The sequence below is a fragment of the Hippoglossus hippoglossus genome, chromosome 13, assembly GCF_009819705.1.
Source record: "Hippoglossus hippoglossus isolate fHipHip1 chromosome 13, fHipHip1.pri, whole genome shotgun sequence".
Classification (NCBI taxonomy): Eukaryota; Metazoa; Chordata; class Actinopteri; order Pleuronectiformes; family Pleuronectidae; genus Hippoglossus; species Hippoglossus hippoglossus.
The window spans coordinates 6,069,962-6,092,505 of record NC_047163.1 but is presented as its reverse complement, the minus strand read 5'-3'; the positions used below and the strand labels follow the sequence as shown (position 1 = coordinate 6,092,505).

The window sequence follows — 22,544 nt, the reverse complement described above, 5'->3', positions numbered from 1 at the left end:
GTGTTGCACAGTGGGATTATTGTGCAAGAGAAAGAGCCTGTTTTTCTTGCGGAGGAATGTGTTGTCCCTTCCCCAAAAAAAAGGTTCCTTGGATTTCAGAGGAGTTTTCCAAACCCCATCACTCTGGAAGGGCTCCTGTGTTTCTGCAGCTTTCTGCTCCGTGCACCTGGCTTCCTCCCCGTCCAGCCCATCTGGAGTCCAGGCTGTGCATCTGTTAATGCTACGTTAGCAACAGAAAAATAAATATTACTGTGTCATATTTATTCGTGTTTATTTTATATGCAAGTGTCCAATTAATTCGCACTTAGTACACCAGCTGTACACAGAGCGCTCATACCATCATACAGAAGAAAATCCTATTTTAAGTGTTTCACAAATCATCATTAAATACATTTTATAGTAAATCTGTCACTTTTTTTAATCTTTAAAGTTCATGTTTTTGCATGAGGCTGTTATAACTAATATACTTCATATTTATATTTAATCAATTCAGGTCCCAGTGGACAGTTTGCTCTTGAAAATTTGTGTTATTCATTTACTGGGTGTGGCGTTTATTGGAGATTTTGACAGTTTGAGTGGTGATTTTAGCACATGTCAAAATAAGAATATGAGTCATTTCATAATAATATGCCCATGTATAGTTTTGAACTCACATCTTTATTGCATTAGGTGATGGTTTTCAGCTGTTTTTCCTTGTACACCGAGCTGGACTGGAAGTGGAAACCCGACCATTTTAGGTTATGGTGAAAGTGTCCCTGTTTAGCTGTGGACACGTCTGTGGAAACCTTGAGCAGCTGAAAGCCACACCGTGACTAAAAGCCCGCTCGCTGACTCTGGCTGTTCGGCTCTCTTCCTCATTGAAGAGGCTGTTGTGTTTCAGACAAGACACTCTGTCCAGTGTGACCCCCGCGTGGCCCTGCTTGCCTTATTGACCTTGGTTGCAGCCAATGGGCTCTGATCTCTGCCCCTGGAGAGGTCGGTGGAGGAGCGAGTGCATTGCTTGTCAAATGACACAAGTTATTGCGCGGCAGCTGTCCGCTCGTCACTGGATCTCTTGTGTGTCCTGGAGTTACAAAGCTTGTCTTTTATTTGGCTGTCATGGCTGAAAGGCTTGTGTGTCTCAGGTTAACGTGCCATCAGCCACATTTGTTCTTCTGCTGGCACATGTCACTGTCACTTGCCTGCAGTGCTGCATGCTCACCACTAGATGTGTTTCTGGCTTTATTTGGTTACATTTAATGGGTAATTTATGTCTTAAAAACATCAACTTATAAGTTTAATGAGCATGAAACACTTTGGCTGCTTGGGTCTTTTAGCAGTTGGCGGTTAGCTGCTCCAAAGAGCAGAAATAAAACCTTTTGTGAGGCAGCTTTTATCGTTTATGCTCCAAGCTGCTTGAACCATCTAAGGAATTAAGAGCAACTGGAAATTGAAATTTTTAAACAAAAGCTTAAAACCCATCTCTTCAGCCTGACTTTTGATTAAATATGATTTAAAGACTTCACGTCATTTTATTCACTTATTTCATTGTATTTTGTATAGGTTTTTATCTCCTGTATTTCCTGTCATCTTCTTACAATTGTATTTTTTCAATGGCTATTGTAGCTTTCAAACCTGTATGAAAGGTGATATACAAAGACAAATTTGAATTGATTGATTTATAGATCGATAATGACAAAGTTTTAACCCTCTGCTGGGTTTGAATGCAGATGGAGGGAGAAGCAGAAAGTGTGTGAGCAGGATAGTGTGTGTAACAATAACACACTTGTAGAGTTTAAAAGAGAGAGAGAGAGAGGACTGGAACACTTCTGCTTGTTAAGAGGACGAGCTCGACCCTCCCTCCTCGTCCTGGATGGATAATTACTAGAAAACCAGCTCCGAGGAGAGGTTTGCATTGTTCTGTCTTGTGAAGATGTAACAGTAAAAGGGCTCTTCAGTGTAAGGAATCTAGTTAGACTCGGCCCTCTCCCTCTCTGCACAGCTCTGAATTATTCATCCGTGCTCTCCTGCAGCACGATGCACGTCAGATCTTCTGAGCGTGAAACAAATTTAACGGCTCCTTCACTCACATGGAGGTTTGATGATAAGCGATGATGTAGCTTCCTGCGTTGTTTACTTAACGTTCACATGGAGCCGGGTTTATCTTTAATTCATGAACCTCTCGACTGTAGACGTGATTGTTATGCAGATCTTTGTTTGCTGCCTTCACAGAGCAGTAAATAACACTGACAGGGAGACAAAGGCAATTTTGACAATGGGATTAGCCGCTCGTCAACACCCGCACTTCAAATATTTAAATCTGCATCTTGCGCTCTTGTTTGGACATGATGATTAGGTTTAACAGATTCCAAATGCATATGAAAAGAATAAGAAACAAGTTACTCATCAGGGTCTAAAGGCTGTGGCTCTTCATGGCACTGATTCTAATATATATACTAATTCTAATCAAGTATGAACACGTAGTGTCGTTCCATTGGAAACGTGACATGTAAGTGACAAAAGTAAGTACAATCAAATTCGACATGCATGTTAGATACAGTCAGTTTTTGAGGATGCTGACCCCACAGTGTAGTGCACAAATGAATTGTGTGGTGGTGAGAGATAAAAGCAGAAACACGTCTTAAAAATAAGTTTTTATAGAAAGAAAAGTGTGGCTTTTGAATGTGTGTGAGAATGGGTGAATGTGACTTCTGCTGTAAAGTGCTTTAAATGATCGATTCGATTAGAAAAGTGACAGAAATACACTCATTTACCATTAAGGTAGAAATGGTCAGTGACACGTTGATGTTCCTTTATTGTGTTGACACTGAAGAGGATAAGAAATCTGAATCTTGAATGTGTCCTGAATCCATTGATTATCAGCGTGTATCATTTAAAGATCCATTATTTCTGAAATGATTGCCTCTTTAAAACGTGAACAGAGACTCTATTATGACTTATTGATATTGTTAGAATTAGTTTTGGTTATTGTGATATTATTTTCCTATATCCTGCTTTGCAAAGGCCAAAAAGAAGCAATATAGTAAAACAACATAAACAAACTGAGAAATATATATTTATATTATTGGATTGTCCCCCACATATAACTAGATCACAATCATGTGAACAGATCTGATGTGTCTACAGCTCTGAGTGATTCCTGTTAAAGTCCATCCCACTGTTCACCGGCCACCGTCTGTGGAGCCAAACTATTCCGGCAGCTGTTTGGTAGCCGTTGGTAATTTCCCGCCTTGCTGATAAAGAACGAGTCAGTGTTTGCTAATCTTGTAATGGCCACAAACAGCCCGACTCAATCCGACCAACCTCCAGCGAAGGTCACATTCACAAAGCTCTTATGTGGATTCCCTCTTTTTGACCTATAGGTGGCAGGCTGAGCTCACGTTTCCCATGAAACGCTTTGTGAATCAGTGCAGTTTCCACTCAGAGTGTAGCTGACAACCACCACGTGCTGAGCTAATCATTTGCTAAGTGCAGATTTCAGAAATGCCTCAGCTGCACTGTAACAGGAACGGAAAGTCACATATTAACAGTGCTGTGATAGAAATCGTCTCCTGTTCTCAGCTTCTTTTGCATTGCACAGATTAGAAAAAGTCAACAGGGAAAAATATCGTTTACCTACATCATGGAAAATAGGGTCAAAAACAGATTTAGTTTTAAACGTTAGTCCTAAGAAAGATCATTCAAGTCTTGGTCATTTTACCTCTGTGTTTTGAAGCTGCCATAATTTTTTTGGGGATAAATTAAGTATGTAAAGACTTATTAAAAAGCTTAGTTTACATTTATGGATGTAAGTTTTGCAAAAGGATCCAAACACCCACAACTACAGAAATAAATACATTTAAATGAACATTACAACTGTGTAGAAAACTGTGTACAACATACTTGATCAAATAACTTATCTTTCATTGTAAAGCTACTTTATTCTAATATATATATACATATATATATCAAACAGTATATATTCATGTCTACCAGCAGTTCAGTGCTTGACTGCCCTCATGTGGTAAAGGTGGACAGTACAAGTCATAAGCTGGAAAAACTGACGTGCACACAGGCAGCGTGCACACAGACCACAGACATTCAGCTACTGTTACTTCACTTTATTGCTCTTTCAACCAGAGGGTAACTGTCTGAACACAGTCTGTCACATGGCATGACAGACAGGCGCTGTATTCTCTATTAGGGCTCTGTCTCTGTGTGTGTGTGTTTCTGTGTGTCTGTGTGTGTGTGAAGGACTGATAAAGCAGAACAAACCCTTAACTCTGTCTATGGGTACGTTCTTGATCACCTATACACCGTCCCTCACCGTGCACAACAACACATGCCGTGACAGTATCATGCTCACAAGTCTGTCGCTCAGCTCCTGAGGCCGTCTTGTGGCCACTCGCTTTGATGTCGTTAATTGGGACCAGCGTCCCCAGGGATGGCTCCATGCTTTTATTGTAAAGGTCCTGAGAGGGCTTTCTCACGGTAGGGGCACTTGTTCTGACATTGGCCCCCTCGCTACCCTCTGACTCGGAGGCCGTTCCCAGAGAAGGCGGGAACCCCTCGTCGTCCCCTCTGGGATCCCGTCCAAATGAGAGGGAGGTGGACCTAATGGAGCTCTGCAGGATTCTACTTCGGAGAAGTGTCCTTCTCCTCTTTTCTGCCCCGTAGCCTTTACCGGTGGGTGCCAGGACTTATGAAACATGTGTCGATAACTTTCCAGTCAATCTTTTTCCATGTTTCCATGAGTCAAGATTTTAGGTCAGCATCAGTAATTCATAGTTATCCCGCTTTAGCTGTGTTATACGGCACACTCGGAAAACCAAATTACAGTGTTTATAGAGGCTATCAAAGGGAAGCAGGAATTACAGCCACACAACTGTATATTATGAGAGGGTATACGCAGCGTGACATGGCAGGGCATGCACTGCAGCTTTACATAAAACAAGACATGCGCGGACTTCGAATCAGGACGCAGCCACCAAAAAACACCTAGAGGGAGGTTGTGGCACATGTTTCATAGGATTAAAGAGGGGGTACGGTTAACTGCATGACCACATGGACGCTGTGGAGCAGCCGTAAGGGAGCTGGCAAGAGGGAGTTGAAAAGCCCAGATCAGAGTTGAGAGAGAGATGGAAGAAGACGGAGAAGAAGCAAGAGGGAGGGAGGGAAAGAAAGAAGGGATGTTAGACGGAAAAAACTAGGCTGCGGGAAAAAGGGATTTCTCTTTCTGAACTCCTGTGTCCAGGCCTTACATCTGGACTGAGGGCAACACAGATGCCCACAGGTAGACCTCCCTCCCCTGATCTGTTACGTCAGCCTTATTTTATCGTTCACATGCTCCCCAGGAAGATTTATCACACTTTAATTGACTTTGAGGGCCTCACTTTCATCAAAAAAAAAAACGATTTTTGGTATGAGGACAATAAAGAACAAGAGATAAGTTTTGGCTAAAAATCTGCATTTCTGAAGAAAGAAAACTGCTCAGTATCCTCACAGATAGCGAGTCCTTCATGTGTGTTATCACTGCCGGGGCCTGCACAACTTATCCTGTGCTGTGTTATTTATTTATTTGTAGATAGAGTGAATAACTTCAACTGAACAACCGGGCCCGTGGTTTTTGGGGAACGATGCCTGGATGAAATGAAGAAGGAAATCCCCCCAAAAGCCAAAGTTGATGTTTTTATCACCAAAGAAAGCAAAGCCTGCACAAAGGCCTCCGAGATGGTTGTCAAAACACTTTAACGTGCGTGGGAACATGGCTGCAGTCCAGTGTCTGGAAGTGTTTAGCGTGTGCGTCGTGCCTTGGAAGTCGTTGCCGTATGTATTTCACTGAAAGCTGTGCTGATTGATTTCTGCTCTGCTCAGAGCTGATGGCAGTAAAGCAGCGGCACCTGGGGGATCTGGAAAATGCTGAGATGTCTCCTCCTTTCTGGAGATCAGAGGTGGCGTTTCTACTAAAGGACACATCTTTTCAAGTGTCCGCAGGAAGTCATGTGCCAAGGCATCCTGTAGTGTGACCAGAGGGGAAGAAGGAGAACACCTGTCCGCCAAGCTGGAGTACACTCGACACTTTCTCTCGCTTTTTTGCTGTTTGCTGAGCAACATGGTGGGAATCGACATGTGGTTGTCAGAACATTTTCTCAAAACTGAGCGAATGTGAGACCCTGTAACGAGCTGGATGAAAACACTGCATAGCTAACGGTTTGAACTTTGAGGCCTTGGCTTGTTCGGAGGCAGCGCAGCCCAAACACAGTTATTTGTCTTCTGGCTGTGACACCCGCCCAGATCCAGCTATCAGTTTGCAGTTTGGGTCCGGGGTAGTTTATAAATCCTTCGCTGAAAAGCTATTTGTGGTGGGATGAGACACTGACCCCAGGATAATCTCTCCCACTTCTCTCCCAGGTTGTTGTGTGGGGACTTGGAACACATGTGATGTCTACTTTTGGAAACAATTTGAAGTGATTTTCCATAGTTAAAAATGTTTACAGGATCATGCTGATCCCTACATGCTTATGACCAGAGCCTGACTGATATGGATTTCTGGGGGTCGATGCCGGTCCATGAGGGAGTAAAACATTTCAGAGACCGATATATCAACCGATATATATAATAAAAAAAATTGGCAATGATTCCTATGGGGTTGAATTTTTTATTCTGTGAAATAAAAGTTTTCATATCCGCATATATCACCAGCCGACCCCACGTCAAGCAGACATCCCTCTTGGTTTTAACTGTGTTCTCAGGCAGAACTGTGAGAAGGAAATAAATCAGCTCTGTCTTTATCAGGAGGTTACTGGTACCTGACATTGCACAGGAATAAGTGAATGTCAAAGAACGTCTGTTACCGTGCATTGTTTTATCATCAGTAACCTGATGATAAAACTGTGACTGGTGGTCACAGACACAAAGGCAGAGACAGACGGGGAAACCGAGAGAGTCGATGGGCTGTTGGCCCTGAAGATGAAAGAGGCCTCTCTCTGGGTGTCCTGCAGAGGTGAAGGAGAGTGTTACCACAGCTGTGATGCTCTTGTTTAAATTCAATACAGGACCTCAAGAGGAAAAACACAGCCCACATGACTTTTGACCCAGCAGGCTTTGGCAATGGTCAACAACAGCAGCTCCCCAGCTCACATAGTTATGTTATTTACCCTCAGAATCAATAAGCTCTTGCTGTGTGTGTGTGTGTGTGTGTTTGCTGTGGAATGAAAGGTGGACCTCAGTGATTCACCAGGGGAGTAATAAAAAATGCGAACATTCTTAAACCCGGCTATGTTTATACTTGAAACAGTTGGGATCTGCCTCATTAATGGAAGGGGAAAAAGAAACGAGCAGCATTATAATGTGCTATATTTAAAGCATTGGTCCATAATGCATAAAATAGCCCTTAAATTAGTTGCGGATGTCTGCGGAACTCTTGACGTACGCTGGCCCTGAATGCTAATGCCTCCTTGGCCGTGGCTCTCCGCGGGCTGGCACTGTGTTTGTCCTCAAGTCCCCGTCCTCCAGGAGGCACCGTGCTCTGCTTTGTGCGCCCTCTTGCCACTGGAGACCTGCGGTCCACTGAAAGCCTCTCTCCGCAGGTCACCGTGGACCACAGGGCAGAGGCAGGCCCGAGACTGGCGAGCCCATTTGTATTTGAGGAAATTTTGCTTCGGTGTCTTAGCAACGCAGCCTGGAGCCGATATCATTTCAAACCTGCATCCCGTTGCACCGACTGAGGGATAACGACGGGTCCCCGTGTGTGCCCCGCCGGATCAAATGCGGGGCCTGGAAGTCGGAGGGTGATTCAACACAGACTCTGTAATTAGTTGGCCTGCAGAGCCAGCTCATGTGTCAATCACTGCATCACATCCACAAAGGCACTGTGTTGTCGCTCCCCTTTGAGGACAGATAATCTCTTAGATTTGACTATTGTCCTTTGTCCCCGGTTCATAGACGATGAGAATGCTGTGAGGTGTTGTGGTAACAGCGAGTGGCACCTACTGTTCTGCCGACGTAGAATCCCAGGGACGTGTCGAGCTTTGTTAATTAAAGCCTGCTCTCGGAAATTAGACGTCTTTATTCTCATAACATCAGGTGGAGGGTCACCGCGGTGTTAATCCAGCCCAGCATTTCTTCTCAGAGGACCGGAACTCTGACGGGAAAAAAGAGCATATCTCCTGCATCTACAATGACGGGGGTTCTCGGTCATCGCGTCGGGCAGTTTATCGGTCGTGAATGTTTGCGCTTCCTGTTTGCTCCCCTGTGAACAATTTTAAACAGTGAGGCAGAAGGAAATGCGAGGCTAATTTGGGCATGAGACATCAGATGTTGTGGTTTCGGGGGGCAGACGAGAGGAGGGGGCTATGTGTTTCCCCTGGCTGGCTGTCTAGTCTTACTTTTACAGTAAGGCCGACTGCTCACTGTGAGTGGGTGTCTGTGGGCAATTAGCATCATAAAGGGGAAGAGAGGCCTCTCCTCCATTCCTCCCAGCGTGATGACACCTCTCTCCGCCAGCCAGCGCACTACTGGAATCTCTCTCCCTCCGTATTATTGGCTCTCGCTCCCCGTCTCCAGGTGTTTTCGATAGAGACAGTCTGCGTGGCTTTTGACTGATATATTTGTTTGGCTCGTCTGGCTGATTCATTCAGTCGTCTCTGCTTGCGGTGCAGAGCGGGGGAGGAAGGGACAGACACATTTGTCGGGCTCCACACAGTTGGCTCTTATAAATTCAAGCGGTTTTTTTCAGAGTGCTTTCAAAAGCTCTGCTATGTGCTGAGGTTATTTACTGTTAAATGGTTTGTAAAAGGTGACTAAAGTGGATTTCCGACGTCATTCTGTCTGTGCCTGCAGCTCCGTGGCTCCGGTATGTCAGAGGAGTAGTGTTTTACAAGAGGAAATGGCCAAAACGTCACAAAGGGAGGCTGGCAGAGTAGAGGAGGGCTACATCTGGATTTTTACTTACCCTATAGGGAATTATAGATGATTTGATGCCCTTACGTAATCACGGAGCTATGACAAACCCCAGAAATTTTAAGTGCTGGCCATTTTGTCCGCACATCGACTAATTCAAACTTTTCCTTTGTGAGCTCAGCTTTTTTGATATAATGTAAAACTGGGCTATTAACTCAAAACTAAATTTGAAAAGGAAAACTGAAAAGAAGATCTTAAACAAATTGACAGGAAGCAGATGCTGTAGATTACTGTCCCCATTAAATGTATTTACTTGGCAAACCCACTTACTGTATTGACTTAGATTTGATTTATGAGAGTGTCTTTTGAATTGAATTTCTTTGTATTTTCCTGTTTTTACCTTCTTGTTTCCTCTTAGCGATTCACTTTATAGGCCTGAATAGATGGTAGAACTGGTTGTATGGAGATATTTTAGATATGATTTTAATAAACAATAAATAATGTGGAAAATATGATTCTTTTCTGCTGTTTACAATCAGCTATTATTTCTTTGCAGACCTATTGCTTAAATCATAAATCGTAAGGATTTTTTTTTTTTTCAGATGTACTGGAAATAATTAGTTCTTTGTTTCGCGTCAAGTGACACAACAACACAGTCTGTGTCTCAGATGACACAGATCACACAATTCCTCTCATTCATTGATGCAACGCAGTGAAAGAGACAGAGGTGAAGTGGAAAATATCAATCTGATGATGTTACTGCGGAGTCTTGTGAGTCGAGCGCCTCGGCATGATTCACTGCTGCTGACTGCTGAAAGTTTATGTCACTGGTTTTCCCCCCGACTTCAGCTGCCTGCCTTTTTCCATTTTCTCTCATCTACTGGAACAACATGGATTCTGCGAAACCAGGCTCCCTCTTTTGTTTGTTTTAATGAAACATGTCCAGCATGAGCTATGACACACCTCAAACTGAACATTTTAAGATTAACAGTACAGAAGTAAATCACAGTCGTGGTAACTTCTTTACATTTAAAAACGGGGACTTGAAAAACAAGAGACTCGCAGAATTCAGAGGGAAATGTCACAGTTTGGCTGCAGCTTAGATCTTTGCCAAAAAATGTGCTGAGTGGGGTATGAAGACGTTGTCGTGGGCAGAGCTGGGTGGGAGGGTCGGGCACAAGGAGCTGGAGGGGGGAGGGAGATGGGGGTAAACGTTAAGGCAGCCGGCCACAGAAAGGGGTGGGTCGAAGGAGAGATTTAGTGTTGGGACTGGCACATGGTGGTTGGGGGTAGATGGAAGGAGAAAGGAGAACGAGGGAGCTGTGGGTCTGAGTTCAAACTACAAGCTGTGTTCAGAGAGCGAGCAGGAATGCGCCTCAGTGTGGGAATGAAGATGCTCTGACACGTTCAAGACAGTCTTGATGGATATATGAAACACTCTTCAATCTTTACGATGAAAATATCCCGTGAGTACACAATAATCTGTCGCTGGAAGCCAGCTGTGGTGTTTGTTGGTTGTTAGAGAAAACATATTAATGCCTATAAATGATCTTTTCATTCACACTGAGCCTGAATGAATGAATCTGCTTTTCATTTCTTCTTATTTTTTCCGAAAGAACAAGAGCAGGAACACGTTACCGTTAATCAAAAAGCTTCGCTGTCAGACAGATGCAGCTCAGGACAAAACAAAGCACATCGTAAAATCCTCGAAATATTTCACCCATGTCGCTGGCTGTGAGAGAGTGGAATGTGAACAAGCCTTTAAAACTGTCATTATTTTGGCAGCGCTCTTGTCTGCTCAGCCCAAGAACTATTCAATCGTGCCATATCTTCTCCTGCAGCACATTGTTACGTGTCATATCCCTGCAACCAATTGCATAATCAATGTTCCTGAGAGTGATCGTTGCAAGAGGTGAATTGTAGAGGAAGATACTTTAGTCGCACACAGCCCCTGACAATCTGGGCCATTGTTTCAAAGCAAACTAGGTTTCATCTCTTTGTGTTATTTTATTCCGTGCATCGTTTTTTTTTTTTAAAGCTGTGGGTCGCATTGAGCAAACACAAGTTCTCATTCTTTGGCATGATGCCCGCCCAGCCTTTTATCCACAAGAGATTTCCTTAGAGAGAGGATGAGAGGACAGAATGTCTCGGTATCGTGTTACAGAATGCCAAACAGAGAGGAATTCCCAGCTCATGTTACTTGCTCCCAGTGGTCCAACCTGCGGCTGTGGGACACAAGAGGACCTGGCAGCGCTCTCACTATGCGCTGCAGTTGAATAATACAGGCCTGATATTATCCACCTGGGAGGGAAGCCTACCTGAGCGGAGAGACTTAACCTCTCGGTGATACAGGTGGGAACTGCCCAGCGAGGCTCCACATGTTGACTCAACTGCTGGTTAACGGGGTAAACACTTTTTTTTTTGTCATCCAAGGACACAGGGAACTGTTAATATTTACTCAGTTGTTGGTCAGTCTGAAGACCAGCGTCACTTTTCATTGATTCCTCGGGGACTCGGACGCGTAGGTGAGTCCCGGATCAGCCGTTCTGAAAGGCAGGTGATAGCAGTATCTTCACTGCGAGGCTACAGTCGCTGTAATTACGCAGTATTGTGTGATGAATGAGCGCGGTTCAGGTTTCAGCCATAGTGTGACAGGCACAGACAGGGAGGGGAACTGAGATCTCAGGTGTGTGACCGGAGAGCTGTTTGTTACCTGTGGCTGCAGCTTCTGTGGACGTGATGGACACGATGGTTGTGCTGTTTTAAGACCCACAGATGTGTGTGTGTGATGATAATTGGACATTTATCAGCTGTGTGGCTTTTTGAAGAAGAGCTGGACGTGGTAAGAATATTTTCATGTTAGATTGAAAGTCTGTGCTTTACATTTACATAAGATAATTCAAATAATTTACCACATAGGAACTAATTCTCAATAATGTCGCTGTTTATCGACTGACTTTCTTGTGTATTTGACTTAAAGATTATTTTATTTAGGTGTAACACATCAATTCATAATTTATTCTCTCAATTAATCCATTTATTGTTTTGTCAATAATTGTCACAAAATAAAAATTATGTTCACTTTAGGTTCCCAGAGCCCAAGGTGACATTTAAAAAACAAATGTTTTCCTCCAAGATTCGGTTTATTACTTTCTGAGACGACAAACACAAGCAAAGCCAGATTTGGAACCATAACAGAGGCTGGAACCAGTCATGTCTGTTCTTCATAACCGTTAAACCCTTAACTAAAATGTTGGCAGATTCATTTTCAATTTCTAAATCTATGAATCAACAAATTGTTTTCAGTTTTGCTTTTGTCATAATGACCTGAAGGAAGGTCAGGGAGTTAATTTAGACATGAAATAGACATGAAATATTCTGTGTCTGAGACTCATTCTTATCTTTTTCCTGAAGTTATTTATTACATTTAGTTGTACATTTTCTCTCTCAATGTAAAGTTCACTGTTCACTGTAACCCAGCTCTGTTAGCATTGGAAAAAGGTGCCAAAGGTCTTGTTTCCCGTCCTCGTCATCAGCGGCTGTGAAGCCCACAGGCGACTCACTCTATAGGTCAGCAGGACGAGTTAGTGATCCTGACTGACGGGTCCAGCTCTTTATCAGAAAGTCAATGTGTTTGCTTGTTTTGATTCTATCATGGATTCATGGAGAAGTCGGACCTGAAAATGTCTTACTTGTCTTTTAACATGTAGTGTATATAGGCTCTATGCAGTATGTAGTTGTGCTATCTTCAACAATTTGACCTTTTTTTATTTAAAGGCATTTGGTTTGTCATTATTAAACAATTTATAACAGACAGTTTAATAAGGTACCATGTTGCTTCAAGTGAGAGAGCCGGGATCACTCCAGACAGACTGACAGACAGACAGGCTCTTCATAAAATCCATGTTATCTCAGAATTATCAGACAGGGTGGTCTCAGTTTCACCGAGTCTGTTGTGTCTGTAGGTGAGGCACCGAGGTGCAGAGTCTTTTTGCTGCTTTAGTTCCCGTTCCAGTGGTTTTGTCAAACATGACCATGACTTTTGCTTTTTAATCTTTGTACTTAAAGTGCACGTTTCCCTGTGTTTCAGAAATCGAGGCGAAAGAGGCGTGCGACTGGCTGAGGGCAGCAGGATTTCCCCAGTATGCTCAGCTCTTTGAAGGTAAGAAAAAGCTCCCGGCAAACTCCCTCACACATTCATCACATGGGAGGGAAATGTTTGGTGAATACAGTGATTAATGAAGTAGCACAACAATAAAAAGGTCTCTGTAATAAACTGTTACTGTTATAGTTCAAATGATTTTTTTCTTTCTGAGACGAATGAATAATGATGCATGGTGTCATCTGGTCTGTCGCCCCTCGTCCCCGATACTACACAAAACCACATATTCATAGGTTACATAATGAGCCTCTTTTAGAACAACTGTCCCCAGAAGCTCTCAGACCTCGGGCTCCAGTCGCCCAGACACCACGGAACAAGCGGAACATCAGCTGCTTTTAAAGTCTAATCTTCTCCAAGCTATGGTTACTGCATAAACACGTCTTCTGTGCTTTAAGACTGAAGTCATGGGAAGAAAAGGGTTTTATCAGAGCTTAGAGTAGCTCTGCTCCCTCAGATCTTTGTGTCGACGCCAGACTTTTGATGTGCTTTGTTGTAATATATTTGTTTTGCTGACAGTTTGTAGACGGTTGTACAGAAGACGTGAGCATTGCCTCCTGATGCTGGGGGGGTTGTGTGGAGGAAATGATTCTAATTTTGAAATCCGAAATGATGATGACACAATGGAAACATCGATGATGTAATGCTTCAAAGTATATCTGAACGTCTGCCCCCTCAAAGAACAGTCTGCAGCTCTTGTACCGCTGCTTCTGCTTTTCATAAAAACTTAATGGCTTCACATGAATGCGGTGGAATGTCAGATTCAGGGTCTGGATGCTGTCTCCCAGGTTATGTAAGAGGAGGCCCATACCCAGAGCCAGATGTAATGCCCACACAGGCCTGAGCGCTGTCATTCCGGGCAAATTCTGTCTCTTCTCATTAGCATCACATACAAAGCGAGTTTGATGGTCTCCCAGCCTGCAGTGTACTTCTGGAAAGAATGTGCTTTCCAGATCTTTCTCTAATGTTGGTGTTGTTATGCTTTTCCCCCCCCCCACTACAGATTCCCAATTTCCCATTGACATTTCTCCTGTGAAAAGAGATCACGACTTTCTGGACAAAGATCTTGTGGAACCTCTTTGCAGGTAAAAAGACATTTAATTGTCACTTAAATCACATGGCTTATCCATGAGGCAAAACTTTTTAGTAGAACTATGTAAGAATTCCTCTGTGAACTTTGAAGTGAAACATCCTACTTATATTATGATGCTAAAAAGAAAACATCATGTTGTTTATGTTTTCTTAAGTTGTGTGTTTAGAAACTCATAACGATAAGAAGATGTTCAACACTTTTCTTTGTCTAACATTTAGTAAATTTATTAAATAGGTCAATTTTCATCAGACCTTCATCTATCAGTAATTAAATGTTTGATTAATTAAATGTAAAAAAGTATTTCCAGGAGGTAATTTTGCCAGATACAAATAAATAAGTATAGAAATAACATAAAAGTTCACTAGATCAACAACTGGTGGATCCCTCCCTTATAGGGAAAGATAGCTCATGCGCTGCTTCAACCCCGGGATGAAAACAGCACTTCAGTTGCCACGGTAGCTATAGCAACCGTCCCAAGGGGCAAGCGGGAGTAGCATGAAGGGCGCCTCGCACGGCTCAATATACTGTGACTCTAAACAACCCTAAAGCAACTCATCTAAATTCCAAACTAGCCACGGGATAAATGGAGGACAATTGGAAACAGTTCCACTTACAACGTGATTTTGTCCACAACTTCCCAGCGTCTCTATGGGGACATAAGGATTGCTTTGTTGTCAGTTACGCCACCACAGTCTTGTGTGCGCAAAAATAAACACCACCCGGTATATTGCGGGTGTCTGATAGTAGCAAAACTGACATTTCATGTATGTGAGTGCTCCCTCTGATCCCTGCCTAAGCTGCCTCCTGTTTTAGCAACCACATTCAAAACTCTTTAGGCCTGCGGAATAAGGGGCCCCCCTAGTTTAGAAATCCTCTCTCCAGGCCGACTCCTACTATCTACAGTAACAATCATGGGAACTTCTTGTGTGGCTAACCCCTATCATCCGCAGCACTACAGGAAAGTCATATCCTCCTTCTGAGGCCTTTTACTGTCACTGAACAATACAGTCAATCTGTGAAAAAAGACTGTTAGAAATATCTGCTTGTAATTATCTTACCACAAATGAGCGTCCTTTTCTCTAAAGCTGAGGCACAGTGAGTTGTGGTGTGTTTTGCCGTCATCTTTTCCCCCTTCGCTATTGTTGGTTCATGCTCAATTTCTAGTGACGTTACTTTATATATCCCAGTTCACACACCCGCATAGGCTTTAATCACTAAGCACATGTTTAAAAGCCTTAGACTGTATTGTTTAATACAGATTTTGAAAATGTATCATGTTTTTCACATGACTTTGTTTGAAGTATGCAAAGAAAAATGCATGTTCTAGAAAGTAATTTTAGAAGCGGATGAAGCCATCCCTCAAAATCATCAAGAGCCATGTGCAACATCGAGGACAGGTTCATTTGGAGATTAAGATCTACAGATGTCTCTATTGAATGAACCAGCCTGTGAGTGGAACAGATATGTGGCTTATCCACTTGTTGACCTTACGTTCACCTTTCTTCAAATTACCACACGCACACGCGCACGCGCACACACACACGCCACCGTTCAAGTCACAATCGTTCTGATCCAACCCAGAGAGAAACAGAGCAGAGCACCTGACAATTACCAGCGTTCATTAGGTTTAGGATAATGTGTGTATGGAAACTGAGTTCCCCTCTGGGTCTGGTTGTGCATCCAGAACAAAGGCTGATCAGGTTATGGCGTAAATAGCAAACAGAATAGGATTTAATTCTTTTGTGCTCATTAAGAGACTCTTCTGGTGTTTTCTCTTGTTTGTTTAGAACAGTGTTTCATTCTCTGGCTATTTGTTTTTGTTTCAGGCGACTCAACACCTTGAACAAGTGCGCCTCTATGAAACTTGACGTGAACCTTCCGAAGAAGAAAGTAAGTGGCGACACTAAATAGACCGTAAACATATAAATGAAGCTTCGGCAGTTTTGTGTGACACTTCAGTAAATTTATTTTAGATAATCACACTTCCTCATATTTAAAAAGAGGTATATTTTTTTAAATGCATGAAGGTATATAAGACCTAAGCAGTTATCATGCATTTTCCCTGTTCATGTTTTGAGCACTTGTATGTATGTACCTCCGAGGGTTTGTTGTGTTGTTTTGTACCCTCCAAAAATCGTCATTACTTGACTCATATCGCTTTTCATTGTAAGAGTTTTTGCAGAAAACAAACGTCACTGCCACCGTAAGAAATGGTATTTTCTTACAAAGATGGATTTAGGTTGTGCGTGCGCCTCCTGGCCTCATCAGTTCAGCCTAGATTATATGATATTTGAGATCGTACTATTGTTGTCTTCATTCCCAGTCGGCTATCGTGACATTTTATCTGTCCCCACATCGTAATATAGCCCGTTGGCTGATATTCATGACTTTTTCCTGTCTTGGTCTATTTATAGAAAAGTATTCACGTCAATGGAATCGCTTGTTTGGGGTTATATCACAGTTGGCTGATAGTATAATGTTATTAACTCTGAGCAGACACATCCTTAAGTGATTTCCTGCATTTCCTATTTATTGTTCTGTTCATTGTGGAATAGATGACATGTGATACTATATCTTCTACTGTAAGTTCTGACAGATGTGCTTCTTACGACACAAATACAAATATTTTTTAATTAAAACTATTTAATGGATATTCAGGATATCTTTGTGTCCCAATTGTTGTAGGTCCATATTGTATTGTGCATGGTACTAAGTAATGTGTGCATCATTATCAATTTCTTTGAGTAGTTAAGAAGAAAAGTTTTTTAGCGATCCTAAATATAAACCTTTCATTAAAACTAACGTCACATTATGTGTCTCTCTCCAGAGTGAAGACTCTGATGAAGAAGACCTGTTTGCTATCAGTGACAAATGGACCTTTGAGTGGAGCAGCCGGCGCTGGTCCAGGTTACAGGACATTGACTGTCTGCTGGGAAGAGAGGGTCAGCCCTTCAGGGAAGGCGTGCCTCTGAGAACCACCACCAGTAGTGAGAGCGTTCTAACAGACCTTAGTGAGCCAGAGGTCTCTTCTTTGCACAGTGAGAGCAGCGGGGGCAGTGGCCACAGGGGCCTCAGCACAGAGGACTCCGACTGCTCCAACCGCACCTGTTCGGATTCTGCCGCGATGCCAGACTCCACTTCTTTCACAATGCCTCAAATCCCCAAAGAAATTGCTTACTACGACTCACTGTCTGACAAGCAAGGCAAGACAAGCCGCATCCGCGCCAAAGATTTCCTGAAGCGCATGGAGACACTCCGCTCTCGAGGAACTCTGGGAAGGCGTCGTAAGACGTTAGTCATCAGTTCTCCGGTGCTACAGGAGGAGGCCCAGGCACTGAAGACTCTGCATTGTGTTGAAATCATAAATGGAGATGGTGGAGCTCCAGAATCACTGTCCAACAAAGTTCCTCCGTCCCAGTGTGGTAGCGAAGGTAGCAGCCATTCTAGTGGCAGCGCTGTCAGCACACCCAGCTTGAAAGAGCATAAGCCTCATCGGTCGGACTTCAAACGAAGTGGCATGTATTTAGAGGACATAGACATCTTCTCAGAAACCCAAATGAGTAAAGTTGCAGAACAAAACCGCAAGAATGAATTCTGCTCTCATGAAGACCTGGTGGTCCACATTCCTAAAGACCACAAGCCAGGAACCTTCCCAAAAGCACTGTCCATAGAAAGCCTGTCCCCAACCAATGGGGCCTCTATTAACTGGCACACCGGCAGCAGGCACCTGGACTCCCCACTAATTTCATGCAGAAAGGAATCCAGGCCTGTCACACAGTGCTGCTCCAGAAGTAGCCGCATCAGCGTGTATGATAATGTTCCTGGCTCACATCTGTATGCCAGCACTGGAGACCTGATAGACCTGGAGAAAGAGGACCTCTTTCCTCACCTGGATGATATCTTGCTGCATGTCAATGGTCTACAGCAGATAGTGGACCACTGGTCTAAGAATGTGTTACCTGGAGCAGAGGGGCTGGCACAGATGGATGGCGATAGAGAGGATACAGTGGGGCTCCATTCGTCTAGTCAGATCACACTGGACTTTGAGGGAAATTCAGTCACAGAGAGCCAGACCACACCGAGTGATGGGGACAGAGACAGGGTATCACTTGCTGAGACAGAATCGACGAGGCTCAGGGAAAGGAGGGACTCAGGAGTAGGTGCTTCACTCACACGACCCAATCGGTAAGACTCATGAAACAGTATCAAGTACTGAAACATATGAAATCACACAAGTTTAGTTCTTCTGTGAACATAAAAAATAATGCTTCTCTTTTTTTTATTGCGGTATTATCTTCTCTGGCATTAGGTTACGATGGCCCAGCTTCCAGATATCGAATCGTCTAAGTCACTCTGTAGCATCCCTGCAGATTACCAACCAGTCTGCAGGCCAGCTGAGTTTGTTGCAGAAGTTTTCTCTGCTGCGTCTCACTGCAATCATGGAGAAGTACTCCATGTCCAACAAGCATGGCTGGACGTGGTAAGTCAAACCTTTAAACCTCTGAAGGTGTGATTCATGATTCAATTCAGCTTAAACCTGGAAATGATAATGATAATTTGCGATTTATCCAAAGATTAGGATGAGCAAGTTTTTAAAGATGCTGTGTTGCTGTCTCTCCTAGGTCTGTGCCAAAGTTTATGAAGAGAATGAAGGTACCAGACTATAAGGATAAGAATGTGTTCGGAGTCCCTCTCATCGTGCATGTGCAGCGTTCAGGACAACCCCTGCCCCTCGGCTTGCAGCAGGCCTTGCGGTACCTTAGGAGCCAGTGCCTTGACCAGGTCAGTCTCAGCACACATGCTCTCAGCTTACATGTGACCTCCATTTTCACATGTGATGTAACAAAGGCTTGGGTTTTAACTGCATAACGTGGTGTTTTTAGTACACAATAACAGGCTGCTGCAGACAGATGCAATAATGGTGTAATAATACAGTTGGCGGAACTGTGGTACAATGTGATTACATGTCACTGTGAGCTGTCACGCTGACACCAACGCTCCTGTTTTGCCTCCAGGTGGGTCTCTTTCGTAAATCAGGGGTGAAGTCTCGAATTCAAGCTCTGAGGCAGATGAATGAGAGTTCTCCAGATGACGTGAACTATGAGGATCAGTCTGCGTATGATGTGGCCGACATGGTGAAGCAGTTCTTCAGGGATTTACCCGAGCCTCTGCTCACCAGCAAGCTGGGGGAGACCTTCCTCCATATCTACCAATGTAAGGACGCAATGTTTTAATTTATTGATTTAGCTGTAACTGAGAAAAAATACCTGTGGCTGTGTTAAAATACAATCTCAGATCAAGTAAATGGCCTTGGACGGTTCATAAAGTTTTCCTCTTTTCTATCACACTGTCTGTAAAGCAGAAATCGTACTAATGAATTCTCCCATATGTGCAGATGTGCCAAAGGAGCAACGGTTGCAAGCTGTCCAGGCAGCCATCATGCTGATGTCAGATGAAAACCGTGAGGTGCTGCAGACGCTGCTCTGTTTCCTCAGCGATGTCACTTCTTCTGTGGAGGAGAACCAGATGACGCCCATGAACATTGCTGTGTGCCTGGCCCCCTCCCTGTTCCATCTCAACATACTCAAGAAAGATAACCTCTCGCCAAGGTACATTTTTTTCTTATGTCCTGCAATTAGCCTGGTGTCTGTGATTTTGGGCCAGCCACACTGGCTTCCATTTTGTGCCTCCGAGAACTAATGAACTAGAAATGCATGCATTCTGCATGATTATCTTCACCTGTGACTCCATAAAGACAGTCATAAAATGGGCTACCCTCAGTGGTTCGGTAGATTATTGCTTTTTGGGCTGGTTTTTAAAATGACATTACTCTTAAAGCTCAGCGTTATATGAGATCATGCTGTGTACAAACAACACTAAGCTCTCTAATTTACCATGTTAAAATTGTTGCTAAAGGGATCAAAGGGGTTTCCTGCAGAGAGGAGGAAGGGTTTATATACTGTGTTTTGTGAGTGTGGTGACCTGGGGACTCTGCCGGCCTAATAGGTTTTCTGTCTCCATAATCCCCAGGGCCATGCAGAAGAAGTATGCCACTGGCAGACCAGACCAGAAGGATCTGAATGAGAATTTAGCAGCGACACAAGGCCTCGCTCACATGATCATAGAGTGCAACCGTCTCTTTGAGGTACGAGAAGCTGTAGTTTAGATGATGCAAGACTTCCTCAGGCTGAATGCAGTTTCCACAGGTCTGTATATATCGCTGTGAGTCTGACCACATGCTCTTATACACCCATTAGATCCCTCATGAGATGGTTACTCAGTCACGTAATTCATACGTGGAGGCTGACTTGCATGCACTAACAATTGAGGAGTTGTGCAAGCAGCTGGAAGATGATGATGGAACACACCAAACACATATGGAGGGGAGGCTTCAGAACCTGCTCAAAGAGGCCCGGGAAAAGTCCAAATATTGGGTTTCGTGCAGCAGCTCTGACAACACAGAGCTCTCCTATAAGAAGGTTTGTGTTCTTCCTGTGATTATTGAGTTAAGTTGCTATTGTGGGTTACAACATACAATATAATACAATACTTGTATCAGCCATGCTCTTTTATACCTCCAGCATGGATCCTGCTTTCACATCCATATGTTAAAATGATGGGTTGTGTCTTTGCGTGTCATCCAGGTGGGAGATGGGAACCCTTTGAGACGATGGAGAGTGTCTGTGGAGGTGGAAGCGCCACCATCTGTAGTGTTGAATCGGGTGCTACGAGAGCGCCATCTGTGGGATGTTGACCTGCTACAGTGGAAAGTGTCTGAGACACTGGACAAGCAGACGGAAGTTTTTCAGTATGTCCTCAATCGCATGCCTCCTCACCCCAGCAGGGACTTTGTCGTTCTAAGGTGAGTGGTGATGAAAGGAAAACACTTATCACATATTCCTTTGTGTGAAAGTAGCTAAAATGTATTTTTCTTTGAAAGCTCACAGTGAATCTCCTTCGGTTTATTTAAGGTCATGGAGGACAGACTTGCCCAAAGGTGCCTGCTCCCTGGTTTCTGTGTCTATAGAGCATGAGGATTATCCTCCTGTGGGAGGGGTACGAGCTATTGTCCTGGAGTCCAACTACCTACTTGAGCCCTGTGGCTCTGGAAAGTCCAGACTAACTCACGTCTGCAGAGTGGACTTAAAGTAAGTCCTACATGATTTTCTCATAATTTTAAAAACATTTTTGACACAGTCTATTTGAACCCTGTTGTGTATGCATGTACAATGAATGTGTGTGTAGTATACTGAATATTATGTTTTGATTACAGGGGAAGGACTCCAGATTGGTATAACAAAGCCTTCGGTCACCTTTGTGCTGCAGAAGCTGCCCGCATCCGCAACTCCTTTCAGCCACTCATCACAGACGGCCCGGAGACCAAAATTTGAAAGTCTTTGACAGTTGTCTGCTCAGAGATAAACAGGGAGTCTTTCAGTCATTGCTAACAGACAGACACACAGCATAGACTGGACCCCAGAACTAAAGCACAGTTTTTCCCCGTTTTTTTCTCAGAGTAAAATACTCTGGAGCTCCTCTTGCACAATGACAAAAGAGGACATGTTATAGGTGCTGACTATAATCACATATTGGGAAATTAATCATCCTGCCGATATCGTTAGCATTAGGATTTTATTTACCCTATTGTTGCTAAACCTGTATATTATAATTATTATCTTTGATAATGTCATTACATTACTTTTACTATAATCTACGATGTCTAGGACATTTAAGCTCTTTAATGCTTCTGGGAAGCATGTTATTCATATTCAAGATTTAAAGCTATAATTATAATTGTACACTCAAGTGTCTGTATATATATATATATATATATATATATATATGTGTGAATATACTGTACATGCAAACAAGATGTATATATTGTATATATGTGAGGGGATAAAGAGTACATTTTGTTAATTTACTATATATTGATTCTTTTATGGTGCCAACCTCCCTGTTATTCACATGGTACAAAATTGTAAGCTGGTTTTACTTTGCTTCAGTATTGCCATTTTTCAATGGGTGTAATTTTATTAAACCTTGAGCTCCTATGGTTGTGAAAAGAATGACTTAAGGTTTGACTTGATCATACCTGCTTTAGGGTACTGTACTGTGCAGTGTCAAGTACAAGAGACATCATTTTTTAATAAAAATATCAAACTTATAAAATGTCAGATTGCACTTATTCCTAATCTGCTACATCAAGAAGAATAAACAATACATTTTGATTATTCAGTAATGATATCTATTGACCTATGAATGAGATTAAATACCTGTAATGGACAATTAATATCAAACAGAGAGAGAAAAGATTGTGCAAAAATGTATAAATTCCACAATCATTCATACATGCATGGGAAGACACTGATCTCTACTGGCCATTTAAAGGAAACACAAGACTGCAGGGAC

General features: G+C 43.1%; 1 protein-coding gene across 6 annotated transcripts in view; it reads left to right on the top strand.

Moving 5' to 3' along the window:
* stard13b (StAR-related lipid transfer (START) domain containing 13b) overlaps positions 1-22,304 on the top strand; it is a 60,423-nt gene extending 38,119 nt beyond the window's left edge. For 4 of the 6 annotated variants that reach the window (XM_034605174.1, XM_034605175.1, XM_034605177.1 and 1 more), the window contains 13 exons: positions 12,971-13,042; positions 14,043-14,124; positions 15,959-16,022; positions 16,960-18,317; positions 18,442-18,612; positions 18,755-18,914; positions 19,148-19,346; positions 19,528-19,741; positions 20,163-20,277; positions 20,390-20,611; positions 20,777-20,994; positions 21,104-21,280; positions 21,406-22,304. In XM_034605174.1, the coding sequence (XP_034461065.1) occupies positions 12,971-13,042; positions 14,043-14,124; positions 15,959-16,022; positions 16,960-18,317; positions 18,442-18,612; positions 18,755-18,914; positions 19,148-19,346; positions 19,528-19,741; positions 20,163-20,277; positions 20,390-20,611; positions 20,777-20,994; positions 21,104-21,280; positions 21,406-21,523 (3,170 nt within the window). In that variant the 3' untranslated portion in view covers positions 21,524-22,304. Of the gene's footprint in view, positions 1-10,156; positions 10,347-11,448; positions 11,723-12,970; positions 13,043-14,042; positions 14,125-15,958; positions 16,023-16,959; positions 18,318-18,441; positions 18,613-18,754; positions 18,915-19,147; positions 19,347-19,527; positions 19,742-20,162; positions 20,278-20,389; positions 20,612-20,776; positions 20,995-21,103; positions 21,281-21,405 lie in introns of those variants that run through there. The other 2 variants (XM_034605178.1, XM_034605180.1) reach the window with 2 other exon arrangements.
* The last annotated feature ends 240 nt before the right edge of the window (positions 22,305-22,544 follow it).